Genomic DNA, 22,281 nt, shown 5'->3' with positions numbered 1-22,281 from the left:
ACAAAAGCTTGCTGTTGGTGTTGTTTCATGTTTTTAGGTTGAAAAGATGGTCGAGATAATTTCCACTGTGGTGCACAGTGAAAAAACAACGTAACAAGAGGCCAATCAGATTGCTCTGAAATAGTTCCCTCCCTCTCGATATGGTTACATTAAGGTGAATCGTCTTCTACTAATATTTAATTTGACTGTAGACTCGAGCGGATGAACAAGAAAATGCTGATCATGTTTTATTCACTGCTGATGCTCGGAGTGGGGCGTAAGTATGTGTAAACGTTTCAGATGTACTACAGATACATATTTGAAGTATTATCATGGTGTTACAGTAATTCAGCAGAGGGCATTCATGATTCTTTCTCTGCTCACTGATCTGTGGTTCTTCATTTTGTTTTATTCTTCAGGATCCACAGATGATCACATCTTTGAGACAAGGACTGTTGATTTTGGACAAAATGTGACTCTGACCTGTGAACGCTCGACATCTTGGTCTTCAACACAATTATTTTGGATCAGGCTTGTTTCTAGAAACTTGCCTGAAATCTTGGGAGGAACTTTTACTTTTGATTATGATGGTGTGAACAAGACTGGTCACATCACAGCCAAACAAGAGCCTGGAACATTTATTTTGCATATTAGTGAAACAAAGCTCAGCGATACTGGAGTTTACTACTGTTTAAAAGTAAAACAACTTCACATGGCTCTTCTGAATGGAACATTTCTAAGGATCAAAGGTAAGCACTCTTTCTAACACCAGTTTGCATAGTTAAATGTTCCTACATGGATAAATCAATATAGAATTTGTCCACAGTTTATATTAATCTGTGTATGCATAATTAACAGTTTTGACTCTTTTATTGTCATGAAAGTGAGTAATGCATGCTTATTTTCATGTTTGTATTTCCCAGGACCAGAACCTGATATCACTGCCATCAATGGAGTCCTTCCATCTGATCCGGTCCGTCCAGGAGACTCAGTGCCTCTGCAGTGTTCAGTCCTCTCTGACTCTGAGAACAAAACATGTCCAGGAGGACTCGGTGTGTACTGGTTCAGAGCCGGATCACATGAATCTCATCCCAGTGTCATTTACGCTCATGGAAACAGTGGTGATGAGTGTGAGACGAGTCCTGAGGCTCGCTCTCCACAGAAATGTGTCTACAACTTCTTCAAGGAGAACATCAGCTCCTCTGATGCTGGGACTTATCACTGTGCTGTGGCCACATGTGGACAGATATTATTTGGAAATGGAACAAAACTGGACGTTGAAGGTAAGTGCTGAGCATTTCCATATAAATCTCAATCATAATAATCATTAATTTTGAATAATCTCTTAAGATGTTGCCGCAAAACACTTGTTCCTAATGCATCGTTATATCTTATCAGAGTATTTATTAACTTTTGTCCTTTTCATGTTGTTTCAGTGCACAGCATGAGCGATTTGCAGAAGAATACAGTTCTGTTTCTGTTATGTGCAGCTTTGGCTATGAGTCTGACTGTTATCGTCTCCCTGATTTATACCGTCAAGAGAAAATCTTGCGGTTGTTGCAACGGTAACAGAAGTTTCTACATCTACCAAACAGCATTTTGCAAAAATATACTTAATATTAAGTCAAGTCAGTTGCATTTATATAGCCAAATATTCTCAAATCTTAAAAGCATTTTTAATCTTTCATCGTTGTTTTTGATTTGATAATGCAGCTGCTGTTGTTCTGGAAGCAAATGCTGCAACAGCCAGAGGTGATCAGGAAACTGAGCAGGTAAGGTTACTAAAGAAAATAATGCACTGGAAAAGTTACTGCCATTCATAAATGTTAACATCTGCCATCTCATAACATTTTTCCATATATTCACTCAGCGAGAGAAGAACTCATTGGTTTATTCTGCACCAGCCTTCACCAAGAGGAACGCTCGCACAGCAGAGAGAAGGAATATAAAAACAGCAGATGAAGAGACAGTCTACGCTGATGTCAGGACGTGATGCGATAGGTTAACGATCGATTTGCCAGTTAAAGCTAATCTAAGTTTTTGTCTAGCACACACAGACGGAAAATTCAATTTCACATCTGATACCGATAAAAAATATGTGTTTTGTCCAATCTGTTTGCAATCATTGTACAATTTTTTTGTCCTGTGATTCTACAAAACTCAATTATACTGATGGAAAAACAGCACAGCTTTTGGTGATGTCCTTCAACATTGTTTGTCTCTTTTCTGTCTTAATTCATTTTTTTTGCATTTTGTTGCTCAAGTCTTTGTCATGTTTTGACTCAAACAGGCTTTTTGAAAGATTCGGCTCGAAAGCGATGGAAGGTTCAGGAAGTTTGCCGATTGGTCTCTTTTGTCTGATACGCAGTTTTAAAGCTCTTAACTTCCATATGTATCAATGCAATGAAAAACAATAGCGATAACAGTGTGGTATATTAATAGTATAATAATAACAGATGAAATTGTTTGTGTTGACCATCGTTTGTTTATTTTGAAAACAATAATTCAATCTTTGCTTGATGCAACCTCTATAAGAAATTGAGATTGAAGGAATATCTTTTTTTAATGTTTTAGACACAATTGACACAACTAAATGTTCAAATAGCATCATATTTTTTAAGTTGCTTTATTTTCTTATTTATTTGAATTTCTAAAACATGCTGACGTGTTACCACACTTACGTCTATCTGTCTTAATGTACTACAAATTCAATTTCTTTTTTTATTAAGACTTGAGAGTGAAGCCTTTTACTCACATTTGTCAAAACAGCAAACAAGCACTGTGAACAGAAACAGAATATACATGAATAAAAACTGACAATTCCAAAAACAAAAGGAAAATAAAAACCTCATAGGGGACCTAAATTAACTTGAGATCTGAATGTTAGATTGAAAAATAAATATCCCTGAAACCATAATTACTCTCCTCACTGTCAAGTAAGTAACAGTCTAAATTAAATTTGCAAATCAAGACAGTAATTAGTTATGGTAAAGGACAGAGATTTAATAGTGTTTTATTGTGGGTTAGTAACATTATTTACACGAAGTTGGTTTCTGTTTGGTTTGTGTTTGACTGTTAGATGCAGAGAAATACAAGAAAGTCGAGGCAGACGTGGACAGAAGAACAGACAGCCTGATAATCTCTCTACTAGAGGGATTACAATGAAATCTGGTGCAAGGTGACTTAAGAGATACATGGCAGAGGAGGCCCACGGCTTTGCTGTGGCAGTTGTTAAAGCTGAAGATTTCAGTCCTGGATGATTTGGCGACACCTGTGGTCACTGGTGGTAACAACAAGTGCAGTTTAACACTATAGGTCACAGGATTTTGGGGACCGCAAAGCAAACTGCATCACTGTCTGCCAGCTCCATACCTGCTGCCACTCTCTCCCTCATCTGCACACCTGCTCAGCCACGCCCACCTGAGCACACACCTGAGACTCATCTCCAATCAGTGCAGTACTTAAAAGGCTCTCCCACTCTTATTTGTTGCCAGATTGTTCTTCACCCTCATGCAAGAATCTCCAGCAATTGTGATGGAACTGCCTTCTCTCTATCGACCCTTCCTACTTTTGACTTCATCTGCTCCTCTGCTGTCCGGTAACTACCTCAGACTTCTGTACCTGACTGTGTTTACTGCCTTGCCCCAATTAATCTTTCTTTAGACACAAGAAATCCTTATACTATGTAAAAAAAAAATATTTACGGGCAACTATTGAAAAAAAATCAACCCCGCCATCTTCCTGGTCCCACACCACCTTGTAAAAGGCCTTCTGCATGTCTACACTGCAAACAACAAGCAAAGCCACAAGCCGCACTGACTGACAAAGGCTGCAGTGGTCCATTTCTCCACCCTTTGACAAACCATCAAGGCTGTTTACTCAGAAACAGAAACGACAGCGTGCTTTGACAGGATATGTAGAGAGGGGTTGCAAAGAGAGAAAAGATACAAGAGGTGTCAGCAGCTATTTTTAGTTGAACAAATTATTGATGTAGTTTTTCTTGCAGGTTAATGTTTTCACACAAAGTGTTTAGAAACTGTGTTTTTAAAGATCTACAAGCATATGCATTAGTGATCTTGAAATAGCACGCATGCATATCAGCATTTGAATGCAAATTTAAGGATTCATTCACCATGGATTTGCACAGGCTGCCATCACCAAGTCATGCACACTGGAACACACTTCACAAAGCGGTCAAATCTTTTGCTCATAATCTGGCAGATCTAACTTCAGATCACAGCTCAAAGTCTTGTTCTTGCCAAAAAAAGACCAGGGTGGGACCAGTGAATGATTAGCACCGCCTCCCTCTGACATCAACTACCAATCAAAAGAATCCAACTGCAGAAAAGTGTGATATAAAATCATCCAGACATAGAAAGACCTTTAATTACTCCAGCAAATTGTTGTGATATTAAGATTAATGAGAATAAATTATTTAACTTGCCTTCTAAAAAAGGCATAGCAGCAGTGAAGCCCAGTTTCCTGAGGCTAACATGCAGAGTGAGTGAGAAAAGTCCCTTTGTATTCACACTTGAGTTTGAAGCCCAACCACAGCAAGGCTTAAGTTTCCATTCATCACTTGTTTGTCAGTGGTGACTGTACATGTGTGTTTGTGTCTGTCACAAAGCAGGACAGAAAGAACATGAAAGTATTTACTGCAGGACTTTACACTGTATACTTCTTGCTTTTCTTCTGTCCGCCCTTCTCCATATTTAACTGTGTGTATTATGTGCAATGACTCATTTAAATATATTTTACGTTTTTTTTTAAACTGTCAAACCTCAAGCAGCACCTTATTTATTTCACGTCATTGACAAACCAACATGTTTTGCTTGTGGTCACCAATATGTTGGCCTGGCTGATGGCCACAAACCCCAGCATGTTGGTGAATGCCACTGCGGTTTTGATCCTTTCAGGTGCCTATTTTCTGCCCCTGTACACACTCCTTTATACTCCCTTCTTCACATCAACACAGCAGCAACAAAACAAAAACTTTAAGTTTTCCATAGGTGAATGGGCTTCTGTAATGGCCATGTGACAAAATGGCTTTCCTGTCTTTCACCCCAACTAGGAGTTTAGCAGGTATAGTGGTAGGATGGTGTACCAGCAATTCCCAACACAGTCCACCAATGGATGGGCTGACCTCCATTATACTGCAAGATTGCTCTTCCGTCTTTCTGATTTTACACCATCAGTTGATCTCATGAAAAACCTGTGTGCAAGAGAGGTCGCACGTAAAAACGAAACCTCAGAGAATCAACATCCTGCAGCTCCCCTCAGCTCTTTCTTCTCAGTGTTTTAGAGTTTGCAGCCAGCACCTTTCACCGATTTGGTCCCCCCTCCCTGCTCTCATCTGAGTCACTTCCACACAAAGCAGATCAATATTTTCAGCTGGAAGAGGAAACCACGAATCACTTTGGTGATTCAAATTATTCCTCTCAGTTCAGTTGAAAGACTATTAGTCACTGACTGTATAGCTTGTTCGCATTTTCCCTTATATTAAACAGTTGCGTCACTGTTCAAATGCATTTCAGCACATACGTCAGTAAGTGAATGCATCACCCTTCACGAGACACTTAAGTACATACAATAGTAAAGCACTGATCACACTTTAATATAAATGCTGACAGCTGTGGACTACATAGTGGAAACCTGTCCCGAGTCCATCTATGGGTTCAGACAAAATCTGGAGATAATGTTTGGGTTTGGTCACGTTGGCTGGACTGTCCTGCTTGACATGGTGATATCATCAATGGTAAGACTCCAATTTTATTCTGTTTATAACTGCTGATGACATGGTGTAGTGTGTGTGTGTGTGTGTGTGTGTGTGTGTGTGTGTGTGTGTGTGTGTGTGTGTGTGTGTTAAAACTATATACTTATTACCTATGTAAAACAATACCTTTTGACAGTCACGTACAAGGTGCCCACACATGTAATCAGGGTAAACTGACAAAGTTGTGACCATGCTACCTGTATGTGACATTAACTACGTCCGATTCGGTTAGCGTTCTCTCAGGCTTTGGTTTTGGACCGAAAAATGTCTGCCAACAAGTTCATGTTAACTTCATAAGGTGGTAACGTTTCATGTAGCATGTTATTGTTGTTTATTTGATCTTCCTCATAATCATTTCCAAACATAAACGGAGTAGTTTTAGTTGCTTAATCTTCATCATGCCTTAAGCATGTATAATCGTGGGTTTGCTGAATTGATTGACATCCAAGTCAGGACGATACCGCACCATGAATCACAAAAATTTTTAGTACCTGCCATCTATTTTAGGGTTTTTGAAGCCACAACTGCAATAAACATGGTGGAAGAGCAGTGAATGTTATTTTCTCCTAATACACAAACCTCGCAGGGTAAATGATTTCATTTAGGGTGATATCAGTTTGTGTCCTAAACAGCTGACCCTTATTAGTATCAGATGAAAAGCCACATTTAGTCAAATCAAATGCTGTCTTGTGTTTACTCTGTGTCAGTTATAGAAACCCACCATGAAACATGAAACAAAAGCTTGCTGTTCAAGCTGTTTCATGTGTTTAGGTTGGAAACATGGTTGAGATCATTTCCACTGTGGTAGTCTCGCGAAACGCCAACGTAACAAGAGGCCAATCAGATTGCTCTGAAATTGTTTCCTCCTACTTGATATGGTTATATTAAGGCGAATCGTCTTCTAATGCAGTTTCAATTACAGCAGTCGCAAGTGGAATAACCAGAAAATGCTGATTGTATTTTATTTGCTGCTGATGCTCAGAGTGGGGCGTAAGTATATGATAACGTTTCAGATTTACTCCTGATATATATTTAAAGTGTTGTCATTCTCTTAATTTAGAAGAGATTAAACATGATTCTCTCTCTGATTTTAATTTAAATTAATGTCTTTGCAGGATGCACAGGTCAGATGTTTGAGACAAAGACTGTTGGTGTTGGACATTATGTGAGAGTGACATGTAGGCACAAGACCTTTGGAGGTTTGGTTTGGATCAGACAAGTTTCTGGAAACCTTCCTGTGGTCTTACGAAGAGCATTTAGCTCTCACAGTGTTGATCCTGATGTTACAGCCACAGAGGAGCACGGAGGATTCGTTCTGCTTATAAAAAGCTTGAAGCTAAGTGATGCTGCAGTTTATTACTGTATGAAAATACAACAAATTCCAGTATTTTTGAAAGGAATAGACCTGAGAGTTGAAGGTAAATACAGCTGAAAAAGACTGATTTCTCAGATTGCTTCAAATGTTAATTCTGATTTCTTTCCTTGATTTATAAAGTTAGCACATGTTTATATAACTCATATAAATGTTAAAAAAAAAATGTAGAAATGTGTCTCTTACATGAAAATTAGTGCTTGAAATGTTTAATTTTTACAACAGGACCAGAACCTGATATCACTACTGTCCCTCCATCTGATCCAGTCACTCCAGGAGACTCGGTGGCTCCTCAGTGTCCGGCCCTCTCTGACTCTAAGAACGAAACCCGCCCAGGAGTACACACTGTGTGCTGTTTCACATCTGGATCACATCAGTCTCACACAAGTTTTACTTATGTTCAAGGAAATAGTGTTGAAGACAATGAAACGAACCCCGAAGGACTCTCAGCAAAGAAATGTACCTTCAGCTTCTTCAGGAACGTCAGCTCCTCTGATGCTGGGACTTATTTCTGTGCCGAGGCCACATGTGGAGAGATATCTTGTGGAAACACATCAAAAACAAACAGTGAAGGTACTCCATCATAGTTCTGTGTAATAAGGAAATTAGCATATTTGTGTGTTATTAACTTTAATTATTTGCTGACTTTTGTGTTGTTAGGAGTCAACCCACGGGATCCACAGGGCAATAAAATCGTCACTGTGTTATGCATCGCTTTGGCTATAAGTCTAATTGTTATAGCCTTTCTCCTTTATTCAATCAAGAAACTCAAGAAAAAATCTTGTGGTTGTTGTAGTGGTAAGCAAAATCTCTCCTACATTGATCTATCAAACAGTATTTGGCAAAACTGGATTCATATTAATGCTAAGGTTTTATTTTAAGATACAGCTGCTGTTGCTCTGGAGACAAATGCTGCAACGGTTGATCGCCAAAGTCAGAAGGTAATTTATATAAAGAAAAGATGAAGCTGGGAAAGTTATCAGTTTGTCTCTCGAATTGTGCAAATATTGTCATCTCAGAACATTTCTTTGCATATTTCCTCAGACAGATGAGGAGTCATTGGTTTATTCAACACCAACCTTCAGCAGTAGGAAATCTGGCAAAGCAGAGACGAGGGATGCAAAACCAGAGGAGGAAGAGAGTATCTACACGGAAGTCAAGGCCCTAGCTTTGGATTAACAGTTCTAACACTGGATTTTGCTGCTTGATGCTGATGTAATCTTCATGATACAAAAATAATATATTATTATTTAATAGTTAAGCTTTTGACAGCAGAAATATGCTATAGAGTTTCTAGAAATGTTTGTTTCATTGAGTTGTTATTAAAGGTGTGAAGATATTTTTGTTGTTTGTTGATCGACTTTCTCTATGACCCATGTCTACATATGTGTCAATGCTATGAAAACAGGTTTTCATGTTTGCGTCATTGTGTTATTAATGAATTATTGAACCTTACCTGCACTAACCTGGTGGCACTCCATAGGGAAAGGTCAAAAATAATAATTTTTTAAAGGTCAGCTGTTGACGTGTTCGGGCCTGCTCCTGAAATGTTATATATGGTAATGTGTGATGCAATCTGTCTGTCAGTTGGTCAGTCCACCACTTTGGTAATTAGCATATGGAAGTATGCCAACACGCGGAACGGTGCAGCAGCAGGTAGTGCGGGTGCCTCACAGGGAGAAGGTCGGTGGTTCGATCCCCGGGTCGGGCAGGGCCTTTCTGTGTGAAGTTATGCAAACTTCACACAGAAAGGCCCTGCCCGACCGTGCATGCATGGGTTCTCTCTGGGCACTCTGGCTTCCTCCCATTAGGTTAATTGGTGACTCTGAACTTGTCCTTAGGTTTGGTCCTTAGTGTGAATGGTTGTCTGTCTCTATATGTTGCCCTGCAATCGACTGACAGCTGGGATAGGCTCCAACCCCTTACCTGCACTATCTTGCAGTGTGACTGAATCTCTTCTTTGATAAATGAGTGCAAAACGGCAGAAACAATTAAAGTAACAACTCAGTAGACTCGAATGCTGAAATGTTGCACTTCTTTCTTAGTTTTAACTCATTTTGCAAATAAAAATCAATCAAATCAAATCAAACTTTATTTATATAGCACTTTTCATACATATTAAAATGCAACACAAAGTGCTTCACAGGATTTAAAAACAATATAAATCAAAATAAAGCAACAATAAAAACCCATCCCTCCCACCCTCCGTATGTACAAACACCCACCCTCAACTACATGCATACACACACGCACACACGCGCACATACACACATACACACACACACACACACACACACACACACACACACACACACATATACACATTCTTACTGCAGACGATGGCAGGGGTAACGAGACATGGCAGGGCACTAATGACTGAGGAAAAGGCCACCTTTGGGGTCATCCACACTGAGAGACATCAGGAACTGTGAGCACAGGGGGGACCCACACCCGGGCCCACCCGAGCCCGACAGACCGGTGGACCCCACACCAAGGTAGGGGGTCCCCCAACCAGCCGGGCCAAGAGGGCCCGAGGACAGCCCCCCCTGCAACAGATCAGACACATCTCTCAGTGTGGAGGACCTGCCGAGGAAACACTGGAATTAAAAAAATAAATAAGTAAAAAAATAAACATTTAAAAGAAGAAAGGTTCATAAGACAATAAGTAAAGTAGATAAAATAGAGTAAAATAATACAACATATAAAACATGAACACTGAATGAAATAAGATGAGTAAAGGAAATAAATAGTAAATAAACTATAAATGAAAGCTATAGATAAACTATAAATAAACTGAGTAAATGAAATAAATAGTAAATGTATCACCACAACAAATAAATACTGATAGAAGAGAAACTGAAACTAGCCTTGAAGTGGGGCCAGAAGTTAGGCTGACGATTTGCTGTATTTCAGTAATGTTTAGCTCAGGAAGGCATTCTGAATCAATTTGAACATGGATATTTTCACCGTTGTTTCAGTTTATGCCTCTAGACTTGTACATGATAACAAGTACAGATACTCCATAGCGGGTAATACCACAGTAGCACTGCAGCGTATGTTGGTTTTACTCATGAAGGTTGGGGCAACTCAGGACAAAGTTCAACAGATTTGAACTTTGGACACAGTGCTGCTCTGCACCATAGACAGCAGTGTAAGATTACTGCAACACAACATGTACACAGGAATGACACAGAAGCTGTTTTTTCATGGTATAGTACTCTCTAATGCCGAAAAGCGGTGAACCCAGAATCGAACCTTGTTGCACTCCATAGGGAAAGGTCAAAAAAAAATTTTTTAAAGGTCAGCTGTTGATGTGTTCGGGCCTGCTCCTAATATGTTATATATGGTAATGTATGATGCAATCTGTCTGTTAGTTAGTTGGTCAGTCCACCACTTTTGTAATTAGCATATGGAAGTATGCCAACACACCACATGGTACACCGCATTATGCTGCTTAACATCAGCATATTATAAGCTTTGTTGTCATTGTGATTGTTTTAGCATGCTGATGGTAGCATGTAGCTGAAAGCACCACCATTCCTTCAGCCTCGGAGAGCTGCTAGCATGGCTGTAGACAGAAAAGAACATCAACCAGCATCACTCCCTGTTTACTTTATAGTGTGCTACGTTTACTGTCCAGCATTTTAATTTGAGTGTCCAAATTGTATCCACTACACAGTGCCCTCAAAATCCCACAATGGAACAAAAAAAGTTGCTTTATAAAATATCAGTTCCTACATTAAGGGACTTGGATGTCTTTATGCTTGGTAGTTTTGTCTCTTTTTCCTCTGTGTGAAACACTAAAAACTGTGGCATATTTTACAAAAAGCAGCTGACCAATGTTGAAGCCTCCTCCCATTTGGTAAGATATTTGCAGAAACTTCTAGCCTTTTTGGAAGCTACTCCATCCCCCTCAAAGTCAGCCGCCGCCTTCTGTAACAAACACATCAAATAGGCAGTTATCCCCCCTGTCAACGTTACAGTGGGAGAAAAGGGCAACATACAGGAGAATGGGGGCGTTGACAGGTTTGGTCAGTGATGATGCAAAATGATGATCAGTTAGTGTCTGAAGTAGTGAACGAGTGAACGAGGGAGAGGTTTCGGACACGGCAATTGACGGGTCTGCCACCAGCAGTCAGTTTCAGGTGAACATTCTGTTGCTATAGCAACAACATAGCACTTAAACTGACATCGTTAGCTCAACCATTTTGTCAGATTTGTGGCCCGTAAATCATCTATCATCTCCTCTACCCTTGTTAGAACATATTGTAAGTACTCCTTGTAACAGCTGTTTTGTGACTGTTGATTTGGGATTTGTTAATGTAGTTTGTCTATGGTCAGTTTACTGCTGTCTAAGCTAGCCATTACACTAGCTGTCTCAGGCTAATGTGTTGCTAACACATCATCCTGCATAACTGTTGATTAACTGTTATGTCTTTAGCTCTTTCTTTCTTTCACTTTTGTGGACTCTACATGTAGGCCTGTGTGTCCTAGATTAATTACTGTGTTGTACACTTATTGATAATATTAATATTAATATTGATCTTTCTTTGTTTCCTGACATGAAGCAGAACTAATTTGACCTCTACTCTATGCTAATATAAATCCAGTTTCCGTCTAACTGTATAAACCCATTTATACAACCTCGAATGCAAAAAATGCTGAGTAAAACATATATAAAAACAGAATTTAGTAATCAACGTGTAGTAATCTCCTTTATACAGTCATGTGTTCACAAAATGATGAACCTCGCATTCCTACTATTATTCAATGGTTTTATTTGCTTATGGAATATCATTTAATGATTTGTAATCACTATCATTCAATTTCCTGACCAATAATGTCCCCACGGTTTCACAAAGGCAATCAACAATGTTTAACCTTTCTTGGACATGTGCTTACCTCGCTACATAGCTGTGCACCTCCATGCACAGTGACAGCAGATGATGGCCATTGCCTCACAAAGATGAAAAGCACTCCATAAACAAAGCAAATGCTCGTGTTGGACATCATCATTAAAATGACTGAAGGGTCTGGAGGGAATGGATAAGAATGAGGCTTCACAAAGACCAGTGTGAGGCCAGTGTGGCAGGAAATGACTTCTTGAACCTATGCTCTGTAACCAATCACATCTGTTTGACAGGGTGACATACAGTGGCCACGCCACATCACCACCTTTCCTCACTCAAACATCAGCATGTCCCTCAACAAGAGACAATGTCAAGATGATCCTGTTATGGGTTACACTGCTTGCTCTTCATCAAGGATGTAAGTACTGTGTAGTTCTGTGCAAGTATTCAGTTAGGAATGCCAACTAGATATGTGGAGATTCCTATACTGTCTTTTTGCATGGTAGATTTTCATTGTACACTAATTGTTATTTGCTCTCATATATTGCATGATTTCATTCAGATGCGCAGGTTCCAGTGTCCACAGTTCAACTTGGTGAACCTGCAACCTTCACATGCCATCTGCCTAATGCTCAGGTCAGCCGGAGAGAACTCCACTGGTACAAGCAGAGCGCAGGAGACACGCTAAAATTAATTGTGACACTGCAGAAATCTCTAACACCTTCGTACGCATCAGATTATTCTGGATCAAGATTGAAGGTGAACTTTGAAAACAATTTCAGCAACTTGACCATTCTGAAGACAATCCAAGAGGATGAGGGAACGTATCACTGTGCAGTGACGGAGTGGGCTGTGAAGACAGTATGGAGTGGGACATATTTGTTACTAAAAGGTAATGTGATGTATTTTTATTGAGTTTTAGACATGCTACACTAAAAGCGACACTTTAAGAACCCTTAACCAGGTCATCTACTGTGTTTATTTCAAAATCTATGCAACTATCTTGACCACTGACTGACTGTGTGGTCTTAATCAACTGAGAAAATAACCACATTCAACCACTTGTTGGTCACATTTGAGATATTCTTAAACTCTTTTAGACTTTTTAGACTTTCCTAATGTGCTTGGAAATCCCTTCCTTTTCACACAGTTTTGTATTATGCAGGAGACACTCAGAGGACATCAACTTTAACTGTTGTTCAGTGGACGACAGGAGCTGATCAAGTCCTTTCAAGAGACCCTGTGACTCTCCAGTGTTCAGTCTTCTCTCAGAACAAGACGTGTCCAGGAGATCACAATGTGTTCTGGTTCAGAGTGGGATCTAATAAATCTCATCCAAGCATCATCTACACTGATGAATGGAGACACGATGAATGTGACAAGGCTCAGAGAAGCTGTGTTTATCGCTTCTCTAAGCACGTCAGCTCCTCTGATGCTGGGACTTACTACTGTGCTGTGGCCACATGTGGGGAGATTTTATTTGGAGCTGGAACAAAACTGCCAATCGGTATGCTTCTGTGTTCAGTGCTGGAGGTGATATTCATTCATGTTAACGACATCATCATTGACATCATTTTCTCTTTGTTGTCTAGAGCAATCAGCAAGCTCTGTGTTTATTGCGCTGCTGATAGTGATCGTCTGCTTGGTCATTTCTTTGATTGGAAATATTGTTTTCATGTGTTACCGAACTCCAAGACCAAAAGGTGAGTTCAAAGGTAAGTGAATGAATCAATGGTCTTAATGCTCCTCTGCTTTTACTTGAAAAGGTCATCGAGAGTAGTGAGCGACAACCTCAGTCAGTAGAAGTCTGTTATTTTTCAGTCAGTATCAGTCAGTAATTAAGGATCATTTCTGATTATGGATCCTTATTGAAAAGTCAGATTAAATACTTAATATTCATGTTTTCATTTAATGTTAGGAACAAAAAGTGCCTTTTCAGGAGCAAGACATGACAGCTTAAGCCAACCAGTGCATGATATTGTAAGTATTGACACCGAATTACATTATTTGTTGTTATTTCATTAACATAATTCCCAACCACTGCGACGATGTAATGGCCCTTTTATTTGCTGCACAGACCGGAGGTGGAGATGATCTGAACTATGCTGCGTTGCATTTATCTGAAAGGAAAGCTGCAAGCGGGAGGAAAAAGAGAGAGCTGAAGGCTGACGAAAGCGTGTACGCTCAAGTTAAATGCTGAATGTGAATGTGTGGACACATATAGAGTGTGGTTTGCCCTCTACGGTGTGACATGTGATAACAGTTTACAACGGTTGTGGGTTCACTCCTGACTTTGATGAGAGAGAGGTGTTGCATCATAAAAGCCAGTATCACAGCACCCAGAGGTGCTCCTTTTGTTCCATGCTTTACCATTATGTCTATGTGTTCATTCTCTTATCTCAGAAATGTTAACCCAAGCTGGGGGTTTTTTTATAATAAAGATTAAAGCCTATAACTTTGTATTCTCTGCTTTTTCTTAGTTAAAAAATTCACTGTCTTAGAATCAAGAGATTCGGATTGTAAATGTCAGATGTTCCTGTGTGGCAGGCCTGATAGCAGGAGGTAATATGAGGGGGCATCCTCATGCAACATCATCTATACTAATACAAGTTGACATGACAAATGTGACTGTTTATTGTTTCAGTTCCTCTGATGCTCGGACTTATTACTGTGCTGTTGTCGCATGTTACAAAAACTAAAATTCTTCCATTACATTGAAAACATACTGTGTTGTCACATTTAAGATTTCAATTTATTTATGCATTTTATGTACAAGATTGGACACACTTTTTTCAATACAGGTTCCAGGGTAAATCATCCAGAGTCTGTCATTTAGCATTTTGTTAATGAACTTATGCAGCAGGAACCTACATTTAAGTCTCTTGTAGTGCTTGATGTTCCTTTGTGTATCTAATTGAACTAAAAAAAAAAAATCACACAAAACAAATTGTCATAAAATGTTGTATATCACATTATAAAGACAATATTTATTCTTCAACCAGCCACCATCACAAAACAAGTGCTTCCTGTGTCCTAATCTTTCTGATAATGCTATTAACAATAACATTATTAAAGAAATCTGTCATCTATTTTCAAAAACAGGAATCACAGCTGCATGAAAATTATCTGTACACATTAGGTGTTCATTCTTCATGGGGTCCGCACTCCATTGACAGTCTCTCCTTCCAGAGTACATGCACTCCTGTAGTGACTCCCTCTTATTCACTCATCTCTCTCTTTTTCGTGAGGGGAAAGCCAGCGCAACATAGTTCGATGCGGCTTCACCATCCTGGAAATGAATAATTGCGATTGTTAGATGTTAGAGATGTAACACTACACTTAATACTGGAATGTCGAAAGTGCCTTAAAGGATCCAAAGATTTCTGTTGAAGGAAGATAAAAACAGACAGAACGTGGCTGCCATGAATGGCCAACTCTTCCCACATCACAGTGCAAGAGCAGACGTTTGGTGTGCAGAGTGGGAATGAAAGAGTACCATCAAAATGCTCCTGAAGCTGCTATTTTAGGGTAAAACAGATGCATAATGTTGCTTTGCCTATATCTGACCAAATATTAAAGGGACAGTTCACCCCAAAATCAAAAAGACATATTTTTCCTCTTACTTGTAGTGTTATTTATCCATCTAGATTGTTTTGGTGTGAGTCTCAAATATAATAGACCTAAAAGATGCATTTGAAAAACTCAACAGCAATGTCTCTTTCCAGAGATCGTGACTTCCACAGGCCTCACTGTGAGACGTTTCATCGAGGACCTATTTTCTTTGTACCAGACTACACCTGCCAGCCGTGTCACTGCGCAGAAGGAAGCATCTACTCATGGATGAGAGGCTGAGAGAGGCTGCAGTCACACCAAAACGATGTAGATGGATAAATAGCACTACAGGTAAGAGGAAACACAATTTTACACCCCTTTCAGCTCAGAGGTCATTTAGTTATACTTCGCCCTCTGCACTAAATGCCTGTCTCTCACCAGAAGCCATCCCATCCTACTCCTTTTCAGCGGATTTCCTGCTTCTCATTAATGGGAGATGCCCAGTTTGCCTTGTTCTGTGTGTTTTCATCTTGAAAATCCACATTCATTTAGCCATCAATGGCATTTATCCAACGTGAAATAACCATGTATTATTATTCAGTTCTGGTCATTGATTAGATGACAGTCTGACTTTCTATTTACCAGGTTATTCTGTTGATCCTCCGCTGATCTGTCACGTTCACCGTGTTCTCCTTTTAATGACAGCAAGGCGTTAATGTTATTAAACATAGATAAAATATAAAATTAATGAATGATGAATAATAATAATAATACTAGACAAATTCCCCTCGGCGGGAAATTTGGAGAGTGATACAGTGCGCAAACGCCGGGCCGTGCGCATGCCTAGTGCCATCATATTAGCACAGCAACCCGATATCACAAGTCAAACCCGTTCATAGGACCCCATTTCAGCATCGGCGACAATGCTAAGCTGACATTAGCATGTCAAAAAACACATTGAAAAGGTCTGAAACACCCTTGGAATGCCTTTACCAATCATTTTAACATATGTTAGCATGTTAGCATTAGCATGCTAAATTAGCATGTCAAATAACACATTAAAAATCTCTGAACCATCATTAGAACGCCTTCAAGATTCATTTTAGCCTAAGTTAGCATATTAGCATTAGCATGCTAACATTAGCATGTTAGCACACCAACCCGACATCAACAGGTATACCTCCAGGCACCAACAAATTCATAGGACCTCATGTTAGCATTAGCATGTTAGCATTGTGGCTAATGCTAACAGGCCAACATCACTCATTACCTCACTAACATATACAACTCAGCAGTAGTAGGCTTGGCTGTGGCTGATTAGCATGTCACTACAGAGCTTAATGGAGAACTGATCATTTGACTAAGCTGCACAGCTGCAGCTAAAGCTACATATGTGTGTGTGTGTGGGAGAGGCACTCAGGCTCAGAGGTTGCCATGGCAACTTGAGATCAGGCCACCTGCGGGTCTGCGAGAGTCTGAGAAACGTCTGAATTTGGCCTCTGCGCACCCTCCGAACAAACGCTTCTCACGCCGACACCGTAACTCCTATTGCCGAAATTTCTTCACCGTGAGGGCCACAAGGCTTTGCTCTACAAGCTGATCACTTTCTTTTTTCGCTGGGCTCAAAGATACGGATTTTAGAGCGAGTTAAAAAACGGCTGGTTTCTGTCTCATCTGTTTTTCATTTGTATTGGACCTTATGGGCGAGGTCAGAGGTGCTCTCCTCGCTCAGAGGCTGAGAACTCAAGAACCGTAAGTCCTATCGCTTAGCCAGGCACATCGTGAGAATCAGCGCAAGCGGCACTACAACTCTGGAAATTTTCATACTCGTAGAGCGAAATTTGTGGTTTGGAGGAGCGTGGAAAGACGAAAGTTTCACACAATTTTCAGAGCTTCTCTCCACTCTGGCAGTTAATCCCCTCCACTCTAGCGCGAACATTCCGTGCAATACACACCCATTATAAACTCACAATTTCTCCCAAAACGCTCATGGTCATTGAACGGCGACTGCTCGAAAACTATACGACCTATCAAAACGAGACTTAATACACCCATACACGAGACTTGTGTCTACGTTTTAAAATTGGAACAGCGTCTCTACGTGAAAGTATGCCCGAGCAGTAGCCCCTTGAAAACGGGGAAGATTTTGTCACTTTTTTCGCCGTCTCCCATTTACTTTGAATGGGATTTTTTCGTGCGTTTTTCGCGTCTTACGACGCGAAAAACGCGTATTCTGTAGAGAAAAATAATAGCACACCATTCCCGATCGAGCCGCACGTTTTGATATATAATTCGCCTGGGTGCTTGCTATCGTTTATGACTAGTAGCGAACCGAAAAAAGTACGGAAGAAGAATAATAAGAAGAAGAAGAAGAAACACGCAGAAGAACAATAGTGGTTCAGTGCTTTGCACTGAACACAGAAGGGGCTTCGCCCCTTCTGTGTTCAGGGCAAAAGCACTGTATCACTAATAATAATGAATAAAACACAAACACACGCAATGAACCTACCTTTGCATTGCCCACAACCTGACTTTTGGTTTATAATCAGAGCAACAATCACAATCACACAGCAGGTCAGCAGTGTCCCAAGAACAATGGCAAGTGGACACAGTTCTTCTCCTGAAATGAGAAAAAAAAAATCCCAAAGAAACATTTAATTCATAACGAAAGTTTCATACAGACACGACTCATTAACTGTGCCTGTTTTATCTTCCACTTGTTTGCCTGACGAGACATGTTTTTAACAGGAAAAACTTGAGACTAAAGCATGTTGTTGAACCAACGCCCTGTAGATAGCAGTGTCAGTGTGTTGGTTTGTTGGTCTACCACTTTGGTCCACGCTGAAATATCTCAACAATAGTTGGATGGATTGCCGTGACGTGTTGTATCTGGGTACTATGAACGGGCTGGCTCATGAGGTACAGCAGGTCGTCCAGGAAAGGTCAAAGCTGTGTGCCTTGCATGGCTATAATTGTGTGCGTGTGTGTGAGAGAGAGATTGGTGAATTGTACAGTGCTTCATCTGCTAAGGTAGAAAAGCTAAATGAAATCCATTTATTAATTAACTTGATGACCTGACTTTTCCTCCAGATCCACCATGAGATTGACATTTTTGGCTTTGAGTGAAATGTGTACCTGCTAAACATCTGCATGCCAGTGATTGTGAGCATGTTAGCATGCTGCATTTAGCTCAAAGCATCACTGTGTGCGCAGCCTCACAGAGGTGCTAGTGTGGCTGGAGACTTATGGTCTTGTTTAGTTTCTGTTTCCAGTTACATTGTGGGGTTTTCTGTGCAGTTTGTTTTGTCCCCCACAGAGTTCAGGCACTAAAACTAAACTTACACATTTAACCTGTATGTACTCTTCATGATCACCACAGCGGTGGACTCAAAACAGCAATATTTGAAGAATTTAAAGCAATTTAATACAGAGGATCTTTGCAATGATTATCATGTTTCATGATGTGTCAGAAAGATTCAATGCTGTAGTTATTTTTAAGCTGTAATTTGTGGCATTTTTATATCGGATTGTACGCTTGTTGCATTGTAGGTGCTCCTGCTTTCAACACCTCACTGCCACAACAAAAATCATCAAATAAACTGCACAAGAGAACATGAACGGCAGAGAGTAAGGGGCCTCGATGGGGCAGAAAGCACCACAGGAAATGGTGAGAAACACACACACAGTGAAAGACTGAATAGAGGAGGCGGAGTGGAGGTAGCCAAACCCCAGTCATGAAAGGACTGCACTACAGATGCATTGTATTGGTTTACATTATGTCCACCTCATATAGCATCCAAACTGTTAAAACTAATTCAGTGGTTCCTACCCTTTGTGGCTTTTGAAACACAAAAAATAACTCACCGCCCCACATCAAAGCTTACATACAATATTTTGAACTTCAAACAGATCTAATCTGAATCCTTTTAAGAGGCCGGAAGATGTTAAACTATTGAGTATTTCACAAGAAAGAAGGCTAATTTTATAGAGCAGAAGAAAGTTTTTGCTCTCTTTCCTTTCATCAACACTCAGAAAACAACATAATAATAATCAATAAAGATGCATTTTGATTTAAATAAGACGTTAAAACGTACTTGTCTCCACTTGAGTTCCTTCACCGAACAGGATCTGTCCACATGTGACCACAGCACAGTAGTAAGTCCCAGTATCAGAGGAGTCTCGTACAGTTTGGGACAGACTGTAGACGCAGCTCCTTTCCTCTTCTTCATCACTGCTGCGAGTGTAAATGATGCTTGGATGAGATCCTCCTGATCCAGCTCTGAACCAGTACACGCTGTGTTCACCTGGACACTGGACTCTGTCTTTGTTTCTGGAGAGAAGCGAACACTGGAGAGTCATCGAGCCGCCCGGCGTGACTGACTCAGTCTCCGGACTTTGTTTCACGTAGACGGACTTCTGCTGATTTTTATGATCTGTGTGATTCATAGGAAGGCAGGAATTAGTGAGTGGATTGTTTGACTATTGATACAGACATGACAAAAACTGTCATTGAAAGGAACATACTTTACCATTCACAGCCAAAACTGTGGCGTTCATAAATTTCAGTATGTATACTGTCCCTCCTTGGCAGAAGTATGTAGCTTCATCTTCTTTGCTAACATTTTTGATGTTGAGAGCATACACAGTGTTCACGTTTGTCACTGAGAATCTTGTGTTGTTAAATTGTCCTTGAAGTGATATTTTGGAAAGAACTCCTCCTGCAACAGTTTGGACCATATATCCAAAGTTCAACTTATACCAGTAAAAGAACCCTCTGTCATCTCCAGAGATTTGACATGTCAGAGTCACGTTATCACCAAGTTCAGCCACAGTTAGAGGCATCTGGCGAGAAATGTCTGTTGTTTGAGCTGAAGAAAAGACAGAAACGATATCAGAGTTAGCAAACAACAGAAATAAGATCAATTCAAATGTGAACCACAAAGCCAGTTTGTGGTCTTTATAAATTATTTATCAAGAGCTGATATATGGCCTAATATATTTCTGCTATCTTTTTCACAAACTTTTTTTTTTTTTTTTTACAGCAGTCATCGTTTTAAAGTAGACAAAGAGTGCACTTACACAAACACAGTGTGCTGAGAAGAATCAAAGCAGCCTCGCTTCCGATCATCGTGGTACAACAACCTTCTCTTGCACAACTGATGCCTTCCCACTCAAATGGAAGATTTTGTCACAAGATGATCAACGTTTACCAAGTAGAAATCATACTGATTGGCTGAAACACAATGCACTTCCTGTTAAATTTCATAATCCGGTGACCCATTTCCAGTGAATCTGAGCTGTACAGTTCACTGCTAGCTACTGATGATTTTAAAGTAATGTTTTAACAACATTATCATGACTGAAAAACTGAATTGTATGTAGGATTTTATATATAGTGATACAGGTGCACAATAACGTATAAATACAGTTAGAACTGTACTTTAAAAGTATGTTTATGATGTCTGATTTGTGATGCTATAAGCACAGAGTGATGACTTTAATGCATTCAGACACCGGAGATGTCTGCATGAATTCATCTTTCACTATTTCACAAAGTAACAGAGGTGTGAAAGGCAGATTAAAAATCAGGATGTTTATAGTGTGGCGGATACTAGTGTTGAGGTTTTGTTTTGCGTGGGCTCAAACTGTTTTTCTCGGTCAAATGCAACGTGATGGAGCTTGGGTAGTTTGACAGACATTAACAGACATTAAGAGACTGCTCTGCTCTTCCTCAGACCTCCTCCACCTCTGAACCTTTAGCCTTAAGCTGCTCCACTCGAGTCAAAACAGGGTTATGTGGAGTATAAGTATGTCTTTGAGATGCTTAACTACTTTATGTCTGCACTCTGCAACATTTTATCTTCTCAGATTAATATTTTAGGAACAAGACGTTTGATCATTTTAAAATTATAGTGCAATGAGAAAGTACCAAAACGTATATGGAGCAGTCCAGATTAAATTGTGCTGTGTTAAGTACAACATTAAGGTATTGTACATGTTAATGCATCATCTATCATGATCCAATAATACAGCATAACACTGACAGGAGCATTTTACTTTTTATGCTGCAAGAACCTTTTCTTGCCAATTTTGTGCTTTTACCTGATTCTTACTCGAGACGTCACCCTCCTCCATGCACGTACTCAGACCAAGCTGAAGGAGCTGTATGTTTGGTGACATGATCCCTCACTGGCTTTCCACCCCCAACCAACTGTAATAATGCAATGCACGACCAGCAAGGAAGTAACACCACCAAAAACAAAAAAACACATAACTAAGGGGCGCTGGAAGTCAGCCACAGTTGAGGGTGCTGGGAGAAAGTCACACACAGTCAATAATAATACCTGGTGTTAGCGGGGTGCTGCAGCCCCCTCAGCATGCCTACTTCCCACGTCCATGCTGACAATCCATCTAGCCAGGCTTCAAGTAGTTATGCGTAATTTCAGACCAATCAGTGACTTGTGAGGGATGACTGACTGTGACAGGTGTGGTTTAGGTGTGACAGCAGTGAGACAAGCGACTGTTTGTTTGAAAAAAAACAATGGCGGCTCTTGAAGAGGTTCCTGTAGATACTGCTATGGCGTTAGTTATATCGAAACTGGAGGGCATTTCTTTACTATAGGTGGCACGGTGGGACGGTGGAAACACTGTCACCTCACAACTAGAAGGTCCCGGGTTCAATTCCCACCTGGAGCACTGAGGGCATGTCCTCCACTATGCCTTCGGTGCCTGCTGCCCCTTATCTCGAGGAAAGG

General features: G+C 40.2%; 4 protein-coding genes across 4 annotated transcripts; 3 read left to right on the top strand and 1 right to left on the bottom strand.

Annotated features, from left to right (window-relative positions):
• The first annotated feature begins 213 nt into the window (after nucleotides 1–213).
• On the top strand, nucleotides 214–1,972 carry LOC139330963 (signal-regulatory protein beta-2-like). Its single transcript, XM_070962196.1, has 6 exons — nucleotides 214–256; nucleotides 399–728; nucleotides 903–1,266; nucleotides 1,429–1,544; nucleotides 1,693–1,751; nucleotides 1,850–1,972. Exons 1-6 carry the CDS (start codon nucleotides 214–216, stop codon nucleotides 1,970–1,972), a joined length of 1,035 nt encoding a protein of 344 aa, XP_070818297.1.
• A 3,049-nt stretch (nucleotides 1,973–5,021) lies between these two features.
• On the top strand, nucleotides 5,022–8,462 carry LOC139330962 (uncharacterized). The gene is made up of 5 exons (XM_070962195.1): nucleotides 5,022–5,061; nucleotides 7,350–7,691; nucleotides 7,788–7,922; nucleotides 8,013–8,065; nucleotides 8,169–8,462. The coding sequence occupies exons 1-5, from the start codon at nucleotides 5,022–5,024 to the stop codon at nucleotides 8,301–8,303; spliced, it is 705 nt and encodes a 234-aa protein (XP_070818296.1). The 3' UTR covers nucleotides 8,304–8,462.
• Nucleotides 8,463–12,349: 3,887 nt separating this feature from the next.
• Nucleotides 12,350–14,174, top strand: LOC139331540 (uncharacterized). The gene is made up of 6 exons (XM_070963044.1): nucleotides 12,350–12,392; nucleotides 12,537–12,866; nucleotides 13,140–13,481; nucleotides 13,567–13,689; nucleotides 13,893–13,954; nucleotides 14,052–14,174. Exons 1-6 carry the CDS (start codon nucleotides 12,350–12,352, stop codon nucleotides 14,172–14,174), a joined length of 1,023 nt encoding a protein of 340 aa, XP_070819145.1.
• Nucleotides 14,175–15,255: 1,081 nt separating this feature from the next.
• LOC139330961 (immunoglobulin kappa light chain-like) lies at nucleotides 15,256–20,662 on the bottom strand. Its single transcript, XM_070962194.1, has 5 exons — nucleotides 20,606–20,662; nucleotides 20,056–20,394; nucleotides 19,621–19,959; nucleotides 18,036–18,146; nucleotides 15,256–15,263 (listed from the first exon to the last, which is right to left on the bottom strand). The coding sequence occupies exons 1-5, from the start codon at nucleotides 20,652–20,654 to the stop codon at nucleotides 15,256–15,258; spliced, it is 846 nt and encodes a 281-aa protein (XP_070818295.1). The 5' UTR covers nucleotides 20,655–20,662.
• Nucleotides 20,663–22,281: the final 1,619 nt, after the last annotated feature.

The sequence above is a fragment of the Chaetodon trifascialis genome, chromosome 5 (assembly GCF_039877785.1).
Source record: "Chaetodon trifascialis isolate fChaTrf1 chromosome 5, fChaTrf1.hap1, whole genome shotgun sequence".
Classification (NCBI taxonomy): Eukaryota; Metazoa; Chordata; class Actinopteri; order Chaetodontiformes; family Chaetodontidae; genus Chaetodon; species Chaetodon trifascialis.
This window is presented reverse-complemented; position numbering and strand designations above follow the sequence as displayed.